The sequence below is a fragment of the Carassius carassius genome, chromosome 14 (genome assembly GCF_963082965.1).
Source record: "Carassius carassius chromosome 14, fCarCar2.1, whole genome shotgun sequence".
Classification (NCBI taxonomy): Eukaryota; Metazoa; Chordata; class Actinopteri; order Cypriniformes; family Cyprinidae; genus Carassius; species Carassius carassius.
Genome location: NC_081768.1, coordinates 10,257,412 through 10,273,929, shown reverse-complemented (window position 1 = coordinate 10,273,929; position 16,518 = coordinate 10,257,412). Strand labels below are relative to the sequence as shown.

Here is a 16,518-nt window from a genome sequence, read left to right as displayed (position 1 = left end):
TCAACACGTCAGATCAAGATGAGCGTGCCCGAAGTTGTGTCACATCTACAGAGGATTTCACGGCGCTGATCCATTCTGCAGTACTCGATTTTTTTTCCGGTGTGACAAAGTGAACTGGAAAAAACGCCGCACGACGAATGGACCAAATGGACAGCTTTCCACAGAGTAAGTGATTATTTTAATCATGACGCATGTATAGATCGACCCATATTATAGCTGTATTCACATAGAGTTGATGTTTTCACAGGCAATATAGGTTATATAGGAAGAGAAATAAAAGACAACTTACATGTGCACTTTGTTCTTCCTGTGTTTTCAAAGTAGTCCTCTGGTGCAAAATGTTCTTCGCAAACACGATACTGCTTTATTTTGTTGAGAGGCGTTGAACTACAGATCTCCAGAGCTGCTAGCCATTTATTTCTCAGTTCCACATTAGGTGGAATTCTGTGAAACATTACATTCGTGTATGTCCTTTGCTTGTTCTCACAACCTTTTGCTATGCAGGTAATAACCATGTTTGCTGTAACTTCTCAAAATAAATCATCCAAAAGCGAAGACACTCGGTGCAGGTCACGCCGGTATGTTCTTCTTCTTCTGTTTTTTTTGACGCGTTGCACGCCGCTATGTTGACGGAATTCGTGGGATTTCATGTGTTGCGTGATATCTCTGCACCGAAGTAGCAGTGCTTCGCCTGTGCTTCCCCATAATATAGTCCCAAGTCAATATCTGCCTAGGAAATTGCCTAGTGTTAATCTGGATCGCTATTTGTACTCGTTGTGAATACGCAGGCCACAAGAAGTAATTAGGTGGCTTTTTTAATTCTTTTTTGATCACTTTTACTCAGGCCATGCTAGCTGGCAACAAAGGATTCCATTCATTGTGCTAAGCTAAGCTAACGCCGACCCAGTCAATCTAAAACAATGCATGCACTGACACAAAAATGCATTTGCCCACCTATCTAAATGTAGGAAATAATGTGAATAAGCCCTATTTCAAAAAACGGTGGAGTGTTCCTTTAATGATAGAATTTTCATTTTTGAGTGAACTATCCCTTTAAGGCTGTGTTAGTCATGCATGAAACCGTAGCTCTTGATTGGTTCATGATTAGCTCATGTCTTCAATAATCATGAGTTCACGTTTAAGTAAGCATTAATTAATTATTGGGAAATCTTATTTAGCCACGTCCGTATGTATGACGTATTCATTTCAAAAGAGGAAGGAAATGATTTGGCGCTCTTGCCTGCCTCTCGTCGACTCCCTTCTGAAGTGTCGTGAGTAACTGTTACAGAGATTCACGTGTACATAGACATGTTTAATGAGAGTAGAACGTTGTGAAACCGAAGTTTGACCTGAAGTTTATTAACGTTACTAATGTTAGTTAAATATTAAACAAGATTTTTATAGGTCGCTGCCATGTCGTTTCGTTAGGGAAATTGTAGAAAGAGAAAAGCGGTGTGTTTGATTTAAAAAAGAGAGGCAAAAAAAGAATAATTTCGTAACATGTACTGGATTATATTAATCATTTGTTTAATCATGTGTAGTATGAAGCAAAACGCTGCATTTCTGAAATTGTTTAAACTAATATAGTATTTTGTGAAATTTCTTGAATTTAAACATGCACTAATTCACTTTACATTAAAACGTTTTAGTCCTAATGAAAGGAATAGTACTTTTGAAAAAGACTTATGCCTGTACTCTTGAATCATATGCCAGTGCCAGTTTATGCCAACATTCACTCATTGCAACATGACTGAGCTCACTTTTATGGGGAGATAACCAAGATTCAGTGACGATACGGAGTAATCCATAAATGACAATGATATATTGAAGTATTTTTGTAAGTTGCTAAGTGAGATTTGTCTTTTCAGTTACATCACTTATAGTTTTTCCTACTGTTTTCACAGCAGCAAAATGGCAGAATCTTCTGGTGATCAGAATCTCTTTGACTGTCCGATCTGTCTTCATCTTCTGAAGAATCCAGTAACTACAACTTGTGGTCACAGTTTCTGTATAACCTGTCTTAATGAATTCTGGGATCGAGATAATCAGAAGGGCATTTACAGCTGTCCTCAGTGCAGGCAGACGTTCAGCCCAAGACCAGCTCTCAGCAGAAACACTGTGCTGGCTGAAGCTGTAGAGAAAATGAAGAGAGAAGCACCAGAAGCAGGAACAGCCTCTCCTGTCCTGAGTTTTGGTGTGTCTGGAGACGTGGAGTGTGACATATGCACAGAGACCAAACTAAAAGCCATCAAGTCTTGTCTGGCATGTTTGGCTTCTTACTGTGAATCTCACATTCAAACTCATTATACATCTCCTGCTTTAAAATGGCACAAACTGGTCAATGCCTCACCACATCTACTGGACCAGATCTGCTCCCACCATCATAAGCTGTTAGAGCTGTACTGTTGCAAAGATCAGCAGCTGATATGTATGCAGTGTGCTTTGATCAACCACCAGAACCATAGCATGACTTCACCTGCAGCAGAAAGACAAAAAATACAGGTAAAGTGACTGATTCAATTCAATTCAAGTTTATTTGTATAGCGCTTTTTACAATACAAATCGTTACAAAGCAACTTTACAGAAAATTATGTTTCTACAATATTTAGTAGTAGCTAGTAGTTTGTGCACGTTTGACAGGATTTTAGAAAAAATAAAAAATAATAATAATAATACAAGACGTAGTCAGCTAGACGATGAACCATCAATATTATTAATTAATAGTAATTATATGATGCAGTCACACATGTAGCAATAATTGTTAGTTCTGTTGTTGATTCAAGGTTAGGATCATCTGGGGTCCTCTTAGGGTCAGCATCATCTCTTCTCAGGTGTTCTGGATCCAGACTGTAGCTTGTGTAAATCCTAGTTACCACGGGATGTAAATCCCGTGGCAAAACATAGAAACAAAATAGAGACATCATTAGCATAGCTGCTGATCCAACAAAGTAAAATTAGTTTAACCCAAGCTAAAGAATAAAAATGCAGATGCAACTACACTCACAATTTAAGAGATACATTATTCAAATGCTTGGCGAAAGAGATGCGTTTTTAATCTAAGTTTAAACAGAGAGAGTGTGAGAGAGCTGATATAACAAAGATGATCAGAACTCAGGAGAAAGCAGAAGTAAGCAGAGTTGAGGAGCTCATACTTGCACTGGAGCAGGAGATCAGTGACCTGAGAAAGAGACATGATGATCTGGGGCAGCTTTCACTGATAGAGGATGATTCGTCTGTGTGATACTTTGCATCAGTAAATAAACTGATACAAAATTTATCATTCAAATACATTAAACAGAAAATTTTTCTTTGACAGATTTAAAAATCGTTCTGAACAGTTATTGCAAATAATATTAGACTAATTATCATAATCGTATTATACTATTGCCAAAAGAAGCACATTAGCCCAAAATACCTTTCATTAAAATTCAAAACAAATGAGGGTTGTTTTCACAGCCAGTGTGTCACACACTCTGCTGTTCACTGTTCACTTGGGAACAGGGAAAAACTTTGTTTCCATAACAGTGCATAGATACATCCGTAGATGCTCTGGGAAACAATCATCAGTGTCATTTCCTGAGATCATTGGGTGTTTCAGGCCTTTCAATATCAGACACCCTCCCTCAGGCGACCCAGCTGGGGTTGATCAGGGCCCAACTTGTGTCCCAGCATATTACGGAAGTGATATTGAACTATTGCAAATTCAATCACAGGTACTGTTTCGATTCAAGATGAATGGCATGCTCAATTCCTTTTAGGTTTGATTTGGGTGCTCTTCGGTCCAAGGTAGAACATTTAAAAAGGGCGTGTAGAGAAAAGAAATCTCTGATAGCCGAGGCACTCCTTAATTAAAATGTCTTTAATGAAAAAATGACATGTCCTAAATGGACAACTTTAAAATGCCCACGCGTAGCGGCATGAGGCCTTCTTCAGGGCATAGTGAAGCAGATAAAAAACTGATCTTATAATGATAAAGACACACAGGTAGAAGCAAACACACAGGTGCTGACAATCAATGTTGAAGGTCTGCAGGTAATTGCTAGGACACGCCTCTCACACGGTTCTCAGCACTAAAGCTATTAGTCACAATAATAAACAGAAAACATGCATATACATTCATGCATACCTCTCACATGGTTCTCAACACAGAAGCTATTGGTCACAATACTAAACAAAGAAGCAGCAGCATGCATATACATTCATGCAATATATTACTAGGGCACGCCTCCCACCTGATTCTCAGTACTAAAGCTGTTGGTCACAATGTAAGAAAAAACACAAGCAACAGGTAGCATGCATATATCATGTATACACATTCATGCATACAAATGCATACACGTATACATATACAATACATATGAAAAGTGAGTAATCACAGGAAAGAACAATGTTCCAAAATCACAGAAAAGGTCTATAATCTATCTCCTCATTTAATCCTGGATAGTCCATTGCTTTAAAACTCCATATCCAAAAGGTTTCATGCTGCAATAGCTGTTTTAAAATATCACCTCCACGTATTGATTTTTTTAATAATTTAAATTCCCTGAATTCTCAAAGATGAAGGGTCACTATGGTGTATTTCTTTATAATGTTTGGCCATAGGGTAATCTTCGTTATTGACTCGAATTGCGTATTTGTGTTCATAGAACCGCTCTTTTAGTTTTCTTTTAGTTCTGCCCACATAGAAACACCCACATGGGCATTGTAGGCGGTAGACCACATATTCAGAGTTGCAGTTAATAAAACCATTAGTCTTAAATTCTCTCTGCGTTCTCAGATCACAAAAAGTCTTACTTTGAATGACACCCTCACAATGACTACAAGATCCACACCTATAGGTTCCCCACAACCCTTTTTCTAGCCATGTTTTTTGTCTAGGACCTGGAAGGTAACTTCTTACAAGTTTGTCCCTTATGGATGGTGCCTTCTTGAACACAGTCATCGGCGGCTCTGGAAAAACGTCTTTCAGAATAGAATCACTTTGAATTAACCCCCAATTGGACTTAATTATTTGTTTCATTTCAGAGGCACTACTACTATATTGGGTAACAAAGACAGGTCTAGAGTTGTTTTTAGCCATGTCTTTCTTCGCTTTTTTTTCTTTAGTAGATCAGATCGTGTTGTGGATCGTGCTTTTATTTTTGCTTTTTCTATTGTCATTGGTGAGTAGCCCCTAGCCCTGAACCTTAATGTCATATCTTTCAGGCTCCTTAGATGGAAGCTATCAGCCCTCAATAAATTATTGAGGGCTGATAGCTTCCATCTAAGGAGCCTGAAAGATAACATTCCTTTTGGACAATTTCAGCGTCTTAGACGCATCTGCAATAATGACTCTGATTTCGAAATGCAGGCTCAAGATATGACATTAAGGTTCACTATGCTTCACTATGCCCTGAAGAAGGCCTCATGCCGCTACGTGTGGGCATTTTAAAGTTGTCCATTTAGGACATGTCATTTTTTTCATTAAAGACATTTTAATTAAGGAGTGCCTCGGCTATCAGAGATTTCTTTTCTCTACACGCCCTTTTTCAATCACAGGTACATTTGAAAAAAAATCAGGATGGCCTACAAAAGGAAATGCGTAAGCGAGAGCTGAAGGTCCAAGAATTCAGACAAGCTGTGGACTCCCATAAGGTAAGCTGATTGTAACTTGTAGGTAATCATTTTACCACTGTGCTATTTCATTAGTTCCTCAGATTGATGTGCATATGCAGTTGATCTGGACTGTAGACAGCTGTATGATTATTGTGCTTTTTAGAATAGTACTGTATAGTTATATTATAGTACAATAATGTACAATTATTACTAAGTTTAAGTGAATTATACTCCATTATAGTTTTCTAATTAATGTGCCTTGGCGAAAAATGATTTTCCTTAAACTATGATTTGAGAAAAATAAAAATTTTCATCTTACAGTGCTCTGCAGAGGAAGCAGTGGAGCACAATGAGAAGATGTTTACTGAGCTGATCAGCTACATGGAGAAAATACGAGCTGATATAACAAAGATGATCAGAACTCAGGAGAAAGCAGAAGTAAGCAGAGTTGAGGAGCTCATACTTGCACTGGAGCAGGAGATCAGTGACCTGAGAAAGAGACATGATGATCTGGGGCAGCTTTCACTGATAGAGGATGACATCCATGTCATTCAGGTGACTGATCATCTATTTGTTTTAAGTTTGTTCTGACTCTTTGGTTTGTTTGCTGGGTCTGAAATCAACTTTGATCCCACCCCACCTTCTCTGCCCCATAAACTCTCTTCACATTGTGTTTTTAATTTTGAACCAATGCACATCTATGTGAGCACCATTGTGAGTAGCTGGTTACAAACATTTGCATAACTAGACCTTTGCTGACAGTGGCGAAGCCCCTAAATGCTTTGGGAGTGTTTAGTATCAGAGGCATTGAAGTGTTACTATTCAAGTTTTAATTCTAAATATATACACTATACTCCTATTTACATTCAGTGAACATTGATTGGTTCTAATTCTTGGTTTGCACTTTACATTCAAACAGGATGTATGCCTGACGGTTGCTTATTAAATAAAATTTGTACCGTAATCGTTGTGGTTAAATGATTTTGTTATTTGGCAGACAGAGTGGTGATCTTTTAATCCTGTAGGGAAAGGAATCTTATTAATCTACAACCTTGTACTAAGACCAGGACATCACTAAAATCTATGAACAGCTGTAGTTACAACCCTGTGCTAACACGGTGTGAGAAGCTACTGTAACAAACTATATTAATGGGTCATTCAAGGGCTTGGCAACAAATCACGGTGAGAAGGTGCCAGCTTCAGAGTTTCTGTCACAGTTTAGTTCATTTGCAATCTAACTGATGAAATCTAATCTATATATATAAATGTTTTTTCTTCAGAATTTCTCCTCGCTTTCCCACTACCAGTATTCAGACTTGTGCAACACTTCTGTCAGCCAAAGACTGACATTTGAGGAAATGGAAAAAGTCATCAGTGAGATAAAAAGCCAAATGGATGATCTCTGTCAACAAGACATTGTGAGGATATCAGAGAAAGGTGAGTGATCTCGAAGATGTTCGTTTGTGTATTTAATTTTTGTTAATGTCTGTTGTAATGTTTTAGTTTGTCGTTTTTTTTGTTTTGTTTTTTTTTTTCACCTTTTCTTTTTTTCTTTTTCTTTTTTCTTGGCTTTGACCATAAACTTTGAAGCCAGAATTGTAAATCATCATTTAGAATTTATACCAAAAGATACACAATATAGAATATGCAGGCAGATTGTAAAAACTCATGTTTATCTTTTCAGTTTCCACTGTCCGTGTAATGGTGAATAATAAGAACATCAAAAATTGTAAGTCAACATTCTCTTTTTTTTCTCACATGACAAACAAAAACACAGATATAAGAATATATACGTAATGTTTTGTTTTTGTTCAGATTTGCCATCTCAACCCAAGACCAGAGAAGAGTTCCTTGTATGTAAGTTGCTTTGCAATTGTGGATAAATGTGTGCTGAATGCAGATGCACAATAATAAGTGGATGCCAATCCTGGAGAGGCTTTTGTTAAACCATAATACAAAAAACAAAAACAAATCAAATTAATTGACAGATTAATCCGAGATCTGCATGAGGGGAAAAAAACTGTGTAATAGTTTTCTTTTTATTAACAGATTCCGTTGATCTGAATCTGAAAGCTCCAGCCTCCTCTTCGCTCTCTGTGAAGCACAACAAATCTGTGCTAAAGTGTAATAATGATTACTTGGGTTATGAGAAATACTATCAGGTTTTGTGTAAAGAGAAACTATCTGGCCGCTGTTATTTTGAAGTTCAGTGGGAAGGAGCATGTTGCTCTATTGCATTCTCATATGACAACAGTCCTACAAGTTTTGTCTTTGGATCTAACAAAAAATCTTGGAAATGGGACTTTCCAATATCTAATCTTCGTGTGCAGCACAATAGCCAGCAGGCTGACATTCCCTTGGTCTCCAAAATTGGAGTGTTTCTTGATCAAGCGGCAGGAACTGTGTCTTTTTACAATGTCTCTGATGAAATGACTCTCCTCCACAGAATGAAGACCACATTCACTGCACCCCTCTACCCAGGGTTTTCATTTCATAATTTAAAAAATGACTCCTCAGTGACAATTTGTGATCTTTTAAATTTAAACAAGTAAATCTAATTTGCACTGACAGTGACAATTAGTGAATGGACACACATTTCTGCTGCTAATTGTGTCAAAATATGTATGTTCTCAGACAGTATTGGTAAATTCTTTAATTATAGAGTTAATTTTAGGAAAGTGGTGGGCGATTGGTCATAAAAAAAATAAGATACCAAATAAGGTTGTTGTTTTTTTATGTATATTTAGGTTAGTCTTTTATGGAACAGCAACCACTTGTCCTTTCTTTCGGTGTGATTGTGAAATGTGACATTTCATGGGATGCTCCATCTGTTCTGCTTGTTTCAGTGACATTCAGTAAGTTGTTTCACTCACTTTATAGGGTGTTTATGCTAAACACTGTTTATGTTTGTTTAACTGATCAACTGAAAATTGAAAACTGAATAATTGGAAATTACTTTTTTGTACCTTGTTTTGTACTCTACCCTGTTTTTAGATCTGTATTACAAAATAACCATTAAAGATATTTAACCATTCTCAAAACTTTCTAACTTGATTTTGCAGAGCACATTGGAATATATTCATTTTGCAGATGGTTTTATCTCGGTTGACATGCAAATCAGGAATATTATGAGAACCAGCAAGTGATTAAAAGAGGACAGTAAGATTTGAAGCCTTAAGTTACAGAGAATAATGTTATATGGCAGTGGCAGGTGCTGTTTGACCTTTTTAACCTCTACTTGCGTTATGCATGTGGGGTTTTCTATTTCAAAAGACCAAGGCCAAAACTGGTATGTGTGTGTAGGTCAGAGATTAAGAATGCCTGGATTACTGAGGCAAATGTGGACTATGAGACATTTATGTATTACAGGTGCTGGTCATCTAATTAGAATATCATCAAAAAGTTCCGTTCAAAAAGCGAAACTTGTGAATTATATTAATTCATTTCACACAGACTGATATATTTCAAGTGTTTATTTCTTTTAATTTTGATTATTATAACTGACAACTAACGAAAATCACAATTTCAGTATCTCAGAAAATAAGAATATTGTGAAAAGGTTCAATATTGAAGACACCTGGTGCCACACTCTAATCAGCTAATTAACTCAAAACACCTGCAAAGCCTTTAAATGGTCTCTCAGTCTAGTTCTGTAGGCTACACAATCATGGGGAAGACTGCTGACTTGACAGTTGTCCAAAAGATGACCACTGACACCTTGCACAAGGAGGGCAAGACACAAAAGGTCATTGCAAAAGAGGCTGGCTGTTCATAGAGCTCTGTGTCCAAGCACATTAGTAGAGAGTGAAGGGAAGGAAAAGATGTGGTAGAAAAAAAAAGTGTACAAGCAATAGGGATAACCACACCCTGGAGAGGATTGTGAAACAAAACCCATTCAAAAATGTGGGGAAGATTCACAAAGAGTGGACTGCAGCTGGAGTCAGTGCTTCAAGAACCACTACGCACAGACGTATGCAAGACATGGGATTCAGCTGTCGCATCCCTTGTGTCAAGCCACTCTTGAACAACAGACAGCGTCAGAAGCGTCTCGCTTCATAAAGGACTGGACTGCTGCTGAGTGGTCCAAAGTTATGTTCTCTAATTAAAGTCAATTTAGCATTTGCTTTGGATATCAGGGTCCCAGAGTCTGGAGTAAGAGAGGAGAGGCACACAATCCACATTGCTTGAGGTCCAGTGTAAAGTTTCCACAGTCAGTGATGGTTTGGGGTGCCATGTCATCTGCTTGTGTTGGTCCACTGTGTTTTCTGAGGTCCAAGGTCAAAGCAGCCGTATACCAGGAAGTTTTAGAGCACTTCGTGCTTCCTGCTGCTGACCAACTTTATGGAGATGCAGATTTCATTTTTCAACAGGACTTGGCACCTGCACACAGTGCCAAAGCTACCAGTACCTGGTTTAAGGACCACTTAATTGGCCAGCAAACTCGCCTGACCTCAACCCCATAGAAAATCTATGGGGTATTATGAAAAGGAAGATGCGATATGCCAGACCCAACAATGCAGAAGAGCTGAAGGCCACTATCAGAGCAACCTGGGCTCTCATAACACTTGAGCAGTGCCACAGACTGATCGACTCCATGCCACGCCGCATTGCTGCAGAAAATTGAGGCAAAAGTTGCTCCAACTAAGTACTGAGAGCTATTCATACTTTTCTTCTACTTTTCGGCCAAGATTTCTAAAAATCTAAAAGTAATATTCTAATTTTCTGAGATACTGAATTTGGGATTTTACTTAGTTGTCAGTTATAATCATCAAAATTAAAAGAATTAAACATTTGAAATATATCCGTTTGTGTGTAATGAATGAATATAATATACAAGTTTCACTTTTTGAATGGAATTTGTGAAATAAATCAACTTTTTGATGATATTCTAATTATATGACCAGCACCTGTATAAACAATAATCACGGATTTCTGTAAAGTTTCTTTGAAACAATGTGTGTTATGAAAAGTACTATGCAAATAAAATTTAATTGACAAACTGTAAAACACATTGACATGAAGTGAATTGTTGCGGCACTACTTTTTTACAACAGCAAGAACTATAAACAAAACCTATATATTTTTTAAGGATTATACATGTAATAATATACTAGTAGTGTGTAGGGAAAAAAATCCCAAGTATACATACGTGGCAAATTGAGACGAAAAGTAAACCTGTGTGTTAGTGTACAGCTACACCTGCTGGTTAAATGAGAGATTAGATTCCCTTTATATGGCTCACTCTCTCCTTTGTCTCACACACTATTTTGAACAAGATCACCCATTAAGACTTTTGTGAGATTCTCTCCATTTCTCAAAAGAGACTGGGGTTGTACAAATCTGCATAAGTTATAATCTTTTCATATTCAAATAAGGCCCGGTGGTCGTTAAACCCATGAAGGGTTAATGATGAGAGAAAACTCGTTAAGGCCAGGCCAATTAAACTGCACAAGAGTCCCTGCAGAAGAGCTCTGTGTAAAGGAGGGCAATTAAAGACTAATTAGGAAGAATGTTCTTAATTAATTCCAAAAGGGCACAAGATTGTGAGACCTCCTATATGATGGTGAATGTTATAAAATAATAATAATAATAATAATACTATGTATCTATGTAGAACACACATCTTCATATCCTTTGCCCAGTTCTCAGAAAATGGGTCACCATCAAAGAGTAACAAAATAGACACATTATGAAATATTTCTGCTCAGAGGTCATAAGAATTAACCACCAGGGATTTTTACTTTATAGCAGCTGTCCTGACATGCTGTACAGACTGATATACTGCATGATTTTAATAAGATGATTATAGGATGAGATATCGAGTGTGATCTCACAGCTCCAAGTGTGATTACATTCATTTTAAAACAGATCTGTCTGACTGAGACACTTCTTCATTACATGAATTAGAAGATCTTCCATAACTAGCTACTGTTTTACCCTGTTTGAAATTTACGATTTGAAATCGGTATATTTCCAGATAAACTGGTTTTGACTAACAAAATGTAAGAATGACTTAATATCCTGCTGACAATGAACTACTAAAGGCATAAGCACCACATAAGAATGTATTCTGTGGTTAAAAGTTTGGTTGAAATATGTAAAAATCTAAAACGTGAAAAGTTTACATTAGAGATAAAATCTTGATTTTTCAACAATGATACTACTTAAGCCTTAAAAAATAAAAATATTCAACACATCTATGTTTTTACTTAAAAAAATAATAATTCAACAAACTAATGATATGCTACCTCAAGTGGTTATGAAGGGTATTGCTGAGATACATAATTTGAGCACATCATAACTTGTTTATAAAATAAGAGCGAAATCTGTGACGTGAATTATTTCAGTGCAATTCATTTCCTTTTTACTTTGCATCTTTTGTGGTCATGAAAGCTCTAAATTAGGATTATCTACAAAATGCTAAAATCGTGATGTGGTGGATTTACAGTTATTTAACATTATCTTTGTGGTAGATATATAAAATATGGATATGCCATTATTTTTGAGTTTGACATATATAATTTTTGTTATCTCAGTGAGTGTTCAATGTGACATATTTGTGCTGGAATCATGAAATTATTTATCGTAAAGACAGTAATTTACATCGTAACACTGCATGATTATGTGGGCAGGTAATAATTGGCTTTTGCGTAAAAGACTGACCGCAATACTGCATTTTGAAGCCAGACAATTTAAAATCCTACTTAAAAGACACTTCTATGTTCACACACACTATTAAGTTAATCCATATACAGACGTGCAGACACACATTCTGAAGTCAAAACAGCTGCTCTATTATTGCAGGGCCCACCTTCACAGATCTCTCTAAGCACAGAGAGACGCTGCGTCTGTAATGGTGAGGTTTTAATGAATGATACTGTACTTCAGTGGATGTATGGTGAGTGTGTGTGTCTTTGATGCAGTGTTGGAGACATTATGTCTAGCAGTGTTTAAGAGCAGTAATGCTCAGGTGAAGGTTGAATCAGTGTGATCCACTTGTCCTGTGTGTGGGCTTGTCATCTATCACCCTAAAAGAAAAGCAAATGATCCCCTGCAAAGCCCTGGACAATAATAAAAATAAATATTTTTTTATATCAGTGGTTAGTTTTCGCAGTGTTTCCTGATAAATATGCAACCGGGGAAAAACAATACTAAATGCAAATAATAAAATGACAGTAAGCATAATGCTTGTTTACAATGACAAAATAATTGTATCATCTTAAAAAAAACAACAACAGAAAACACTATTTCATATTGATTTTTACTTCAAAGGATGTTCTTTGAATCAAATTATAATTTTGTTTATATATATGTTTGGAAACATTTCTATTTTTAATGTTTTTGAAGAAGTTTCTTCTGCTCAGCAAGCCTGCATTTATTTGATCAAAAATACAGAAAAAAACAGTAATATTGTGAAATATTATTACACTTAAAATAATAGTTTTCTATTTGAATATACTTTAAAAAAAAATTATTTATTCCTGTGATGCAAAGCTGAATTTTCAGCATCATTACTCCAGCCTTCAGTGTCACATGTAACATCCAGTCTATCACATGATCCTTTAGAAATCATTCTAATCTTCTGCTTTATTATGAGTGTTGGAAACAGTTCTGCTGTCTAATATATTTGATGAATAAAAGGTTAAAAAGAACTGCATTTATTCAAAATAAATTTTTTTTTTTAATAATATATATTCTAATAATATATTTTCTTTACTATCACTTTTTATCAATTTAACACATCCTTGCTGAATAAAAGTATTGATTTTATAAAAAGAAAAAAAAATTACTGACCCCAAATTACTGACCAGTAGTGTATATTACAAAATATTTATATTTTAAAAACATAGCATCTTTTTTTTTACTTTTTATTCATCAAAGTATCCTAAAAAAGTATCACATGTTCTGAAAAAATATTAAGCAGCAGAACTGTTTCCAACTTTGATAATGAATCATCATATTAGAATGATTTCTAAAGGATCATGTGATAATGATCCTAAAAATTCAGCTTTGCATCACAGAAATAAATTTAAAAACAATTATTTTAAATTTTAATAATATATCACAATATTACATTTTTTTTCTGTATTTTTGATCAAATAAATGTAGGCTTGATGAGCAGAAGAAACTTCTTTCAAAAACATTAAAAATAGTAATGTTTCCAAACTTTTGGTCTGTACTGTATATATAAAACTGTAAAAAAAAGTACATAAAACTCAACAATATGATTAATAATGATACATTATTTGGCACAGGTTTTGTTTGCCTGGTAAATTAAATGCATTTTGTAAGCCAATGCTTCTATTCAATGATGTTAAACATTTTGGCCAACACTGTAAAAATGATTGTAAATTAAAAATTATTGGAGATTATGTTTTACAAAACAAACAAACAAACAAATAATTTTCCATGTTCAATTCAGTACACTACTTTGTGTGTGTGTTTTTATTATTTGTGAAATTTACTAGCAATTTCTTATTAAAAATAGGTAAATTGTACAAATGAAATAATAATAATAAAAATAGTCTAAAATAGTTAAAGGTTAATCCTACACCATGATAATGTGAAATTTCAATATTCCATATAAATATTTTGCATTAATGTCCAAAGGGAAATTTGGGTCTTAAAATAAAAACTAGAAAAATTTAGAACAGAACATATTACAGTTTTTCTCGATTGGTTTGGCTCATTTCTTGAAACCGAGATGACATTCTCAAAATAACATGGACAAATCTCCAAACCACCTTGCAATTGTTCACAACAGAATGTCATTTTTCATTGGTTTTATCAAATTGCAAATGCTTTAGTACATGTCTCAAGTGACTCTGTGCTTTTTTTCAAATGATTATGTACAAGTAGCTACAGTTAGCACAATGAGCCCACATTTAGCACATTTTCCAAATAAATAGATCTTGCTGATCTAAACTGATTAGTTGATTTTTCAGTGAAATGGTTACTCACTCCAAAACATATCAGCATGGTTTCATTGTGTAAGTCATCATATGCACAATTGTCTGTTCAACTGTCAAAATTAGTCAAAGATATAATACCATGAAAGAATTTGCATGTGAGGACATCACAGGGGATCAATGTAGGGGATGGTTGAGACATTCACGCCGTTTCTTCCCTCGCTGCATCGCAAGAGAAAATATCCATTGCGATGTGGATGAGAATTTATGGCCTAACAGAGAGCAGCGCGTCGATGGCCAGGAGGATGAGGATGGTGGCCAGGAAAGAGAGGGTGACAATGGCGACCACTGAAAATATTACTGTACTATAGTTCTGAAACTTTATTTACAGTATGGTAGGCTAGAGTTTTTTTTGTTTGTGTTTATAACTGTTCACATTTACAGAATCCTGTATATGTTTTCTTTTCACAGTATGTTCTCTATTGTTAACATTTCTTTGTACGAATAAAAATGTTTACAGTTTCCTTGAGTATGAGTGGATTATTGGAGGCTGATTTTACTGTAAAATCTTTTAGTTTTATTCATTGTGGTATTCTGTTGCTAGACCTGTGCCTCAGTGACAAAACGTCTAAGCATTTTGACTTGCAGTGCTTAAACAATGCCAAAGGTATAATGCATTTTGGGGGCATTGACTATTTATATGAGAAGGATATTTAGTTTTGACACATGGATAAACTGTTTTGGGAGAGATATGAGCTTTTGCAGGGGATCCATGGTGTTGTGCTAAACCATCCAGATTATTTTGAGAAAAGCACTAAATGAATGCACATGTGCCAAGGCAATTGAGAAGGATCTGTGCTATTTTGACTGTACTGACCTTTTATATGGGAAAGGAATCTGCTTTTGAAGCATGGAAGAAGAGTTTGGGGAAAGATATTTGATTTTGCTAGTGAGCTATAATGTTGAGCAGAACTGTAAGACTGTTTGGCCAAATGACCTTATGGTTTTGAGAATGTCATCTCGGTTTCAAGAAATGAGCCAAACCAATCGAGAAAAACTGTAATAGAATGAGAAATGTAGAAACAAATAGCCTATTAAGCAGTCACAGTGTTTTTAAAAAAGTGTGAATACAGCAAGGAACATCATATTATATCTTCTGGATGAATGGTGAATTATATCAAAACATCAATATGTTATCCAGTATACACTAAATGAAATGGACTCCTTACACCACACCCATTTGTGCTTACTGAACAATTTAATTCAAAACCATCATCCTGAAACCATCATTTTGCTGCTATAACAGCTTCCTCACTTCTGGGAAGGCTTTTCGCTGCATGTCAGAACGCAGCTGAGGGTTTGCTACCATTCAAACACAAGAGCATCCGTGAGATTAGGTGGTGATGAGTCCTGGTTCACACTATTCACAGGGATTCAGGTCATAGCTTTAAAAGGTTCTTCCATGCCAGATTCTTTAAATAAATTCTTTATGGATCATGCTTGGAGCACTGAAGAAATTTACCCTCCATGATGTGTTAGCAAGGTAACAGGATATTTCTACCATGACATCACAGCATTCTTTTGACATGATGCCACTAAGTTGCCACATTATCAGTTCATATGAGAACAATCTGAAAATGATCAATCACAGACCGGCATGTTTATCTTCCGAGAGACAAGATGCTCACAGGAGCTTCTGAAATACAAACCACCGTGAATCTGAGCAGCGCCAAAGATCTGAGGCATCAAAGACAAACAGATCAGGCTCTGTCAACAAAGTTGACTCCATTTAGAACCGAATCCAGAACTTGGAGTTGTGATGTCACAAAGAGCCCTCGGAGAGCTCTGGAGTGTTCTGTGCTTACAGTAAACAAAGATAAGAGCCATTCTCATCTCCTCTTGTTTGACTAGAGTTTTTCTCTCTTCTGTTCTTCTTTGATTGATAAGATCTGCCCAGGCATTACTTTTGGCATTAGGACAAATGCGAGTGTGCACTTTGTAGTCTTCTTGACAT

At 35.9% G+C, this 16,518-nt stretch overlaps 1 protein-coding gene across 2 annotated transcripts; it reads left to right on the top strand.

The window, feature by feature from the left end:
- The first annotated feature begins 1,711 nt into the window (after nucleotides 1–1,711).
- Nucleotides 1,712–8,271, top strand: ftr81 (finTRIM family, member 81). 2 transcript variants are annotated; one of them, XM_059565976.1, is made up of 7 exons: nucleotides 1,712–2,502; nucleotides 5,539–5,634; nucleotides 5,917–6,150; nucleotides 6,876–7,032; nucleotides 7,280–7,324; nucleotides 7,411–7,452; nucleotides 7,645–8,271. In XM_059565976.1, exons 1-7 carry the CDS (start codon nucleotides 1,912–1,914, stop codon nucleotides 8,145–8,147), a joined length of 1,668 nt encoding a protein of 555 aa, XP_059421959.1. In that variant the 5' UTR covers nucleotides 1,712–1,911; the 3' UTR covers nucleotides 8,148–8,271. The 2 variants fall into 2 exon arrangements, with proteins under 2 accessions (XP_059421959.1, XP_059421958.1); XM_059565975.1 differs by lacking the exon at nucleotides 5,539–5,634.
- Nucleotides 8,272–16,518: the final 8,247 nt, after the last annotated feature.

Coding starts and splice junctions, on each gene's coding strand:
- ftr81 (XM_059565976.1), top strand. CDS start 1,912: ATGGCAGAATCTTCTGGTGATCAGAATCTCTTTGACTGTCCGATCTGT. Junction 7,033..7,279: donor TGTGAGGATATCAGAGAAAG/GTGAGTGATCTC, acceptor TTATCTTTTCAG/TTTCCACTGTCCGTGTAATG. Junction 7,453..7,644: donor CAGAGAAGAGTTCCTTGTAT/GTAAGTTGCTTT, acceptor TTTTATTAACAG/ATTCCGTTGATCTGAATCTG.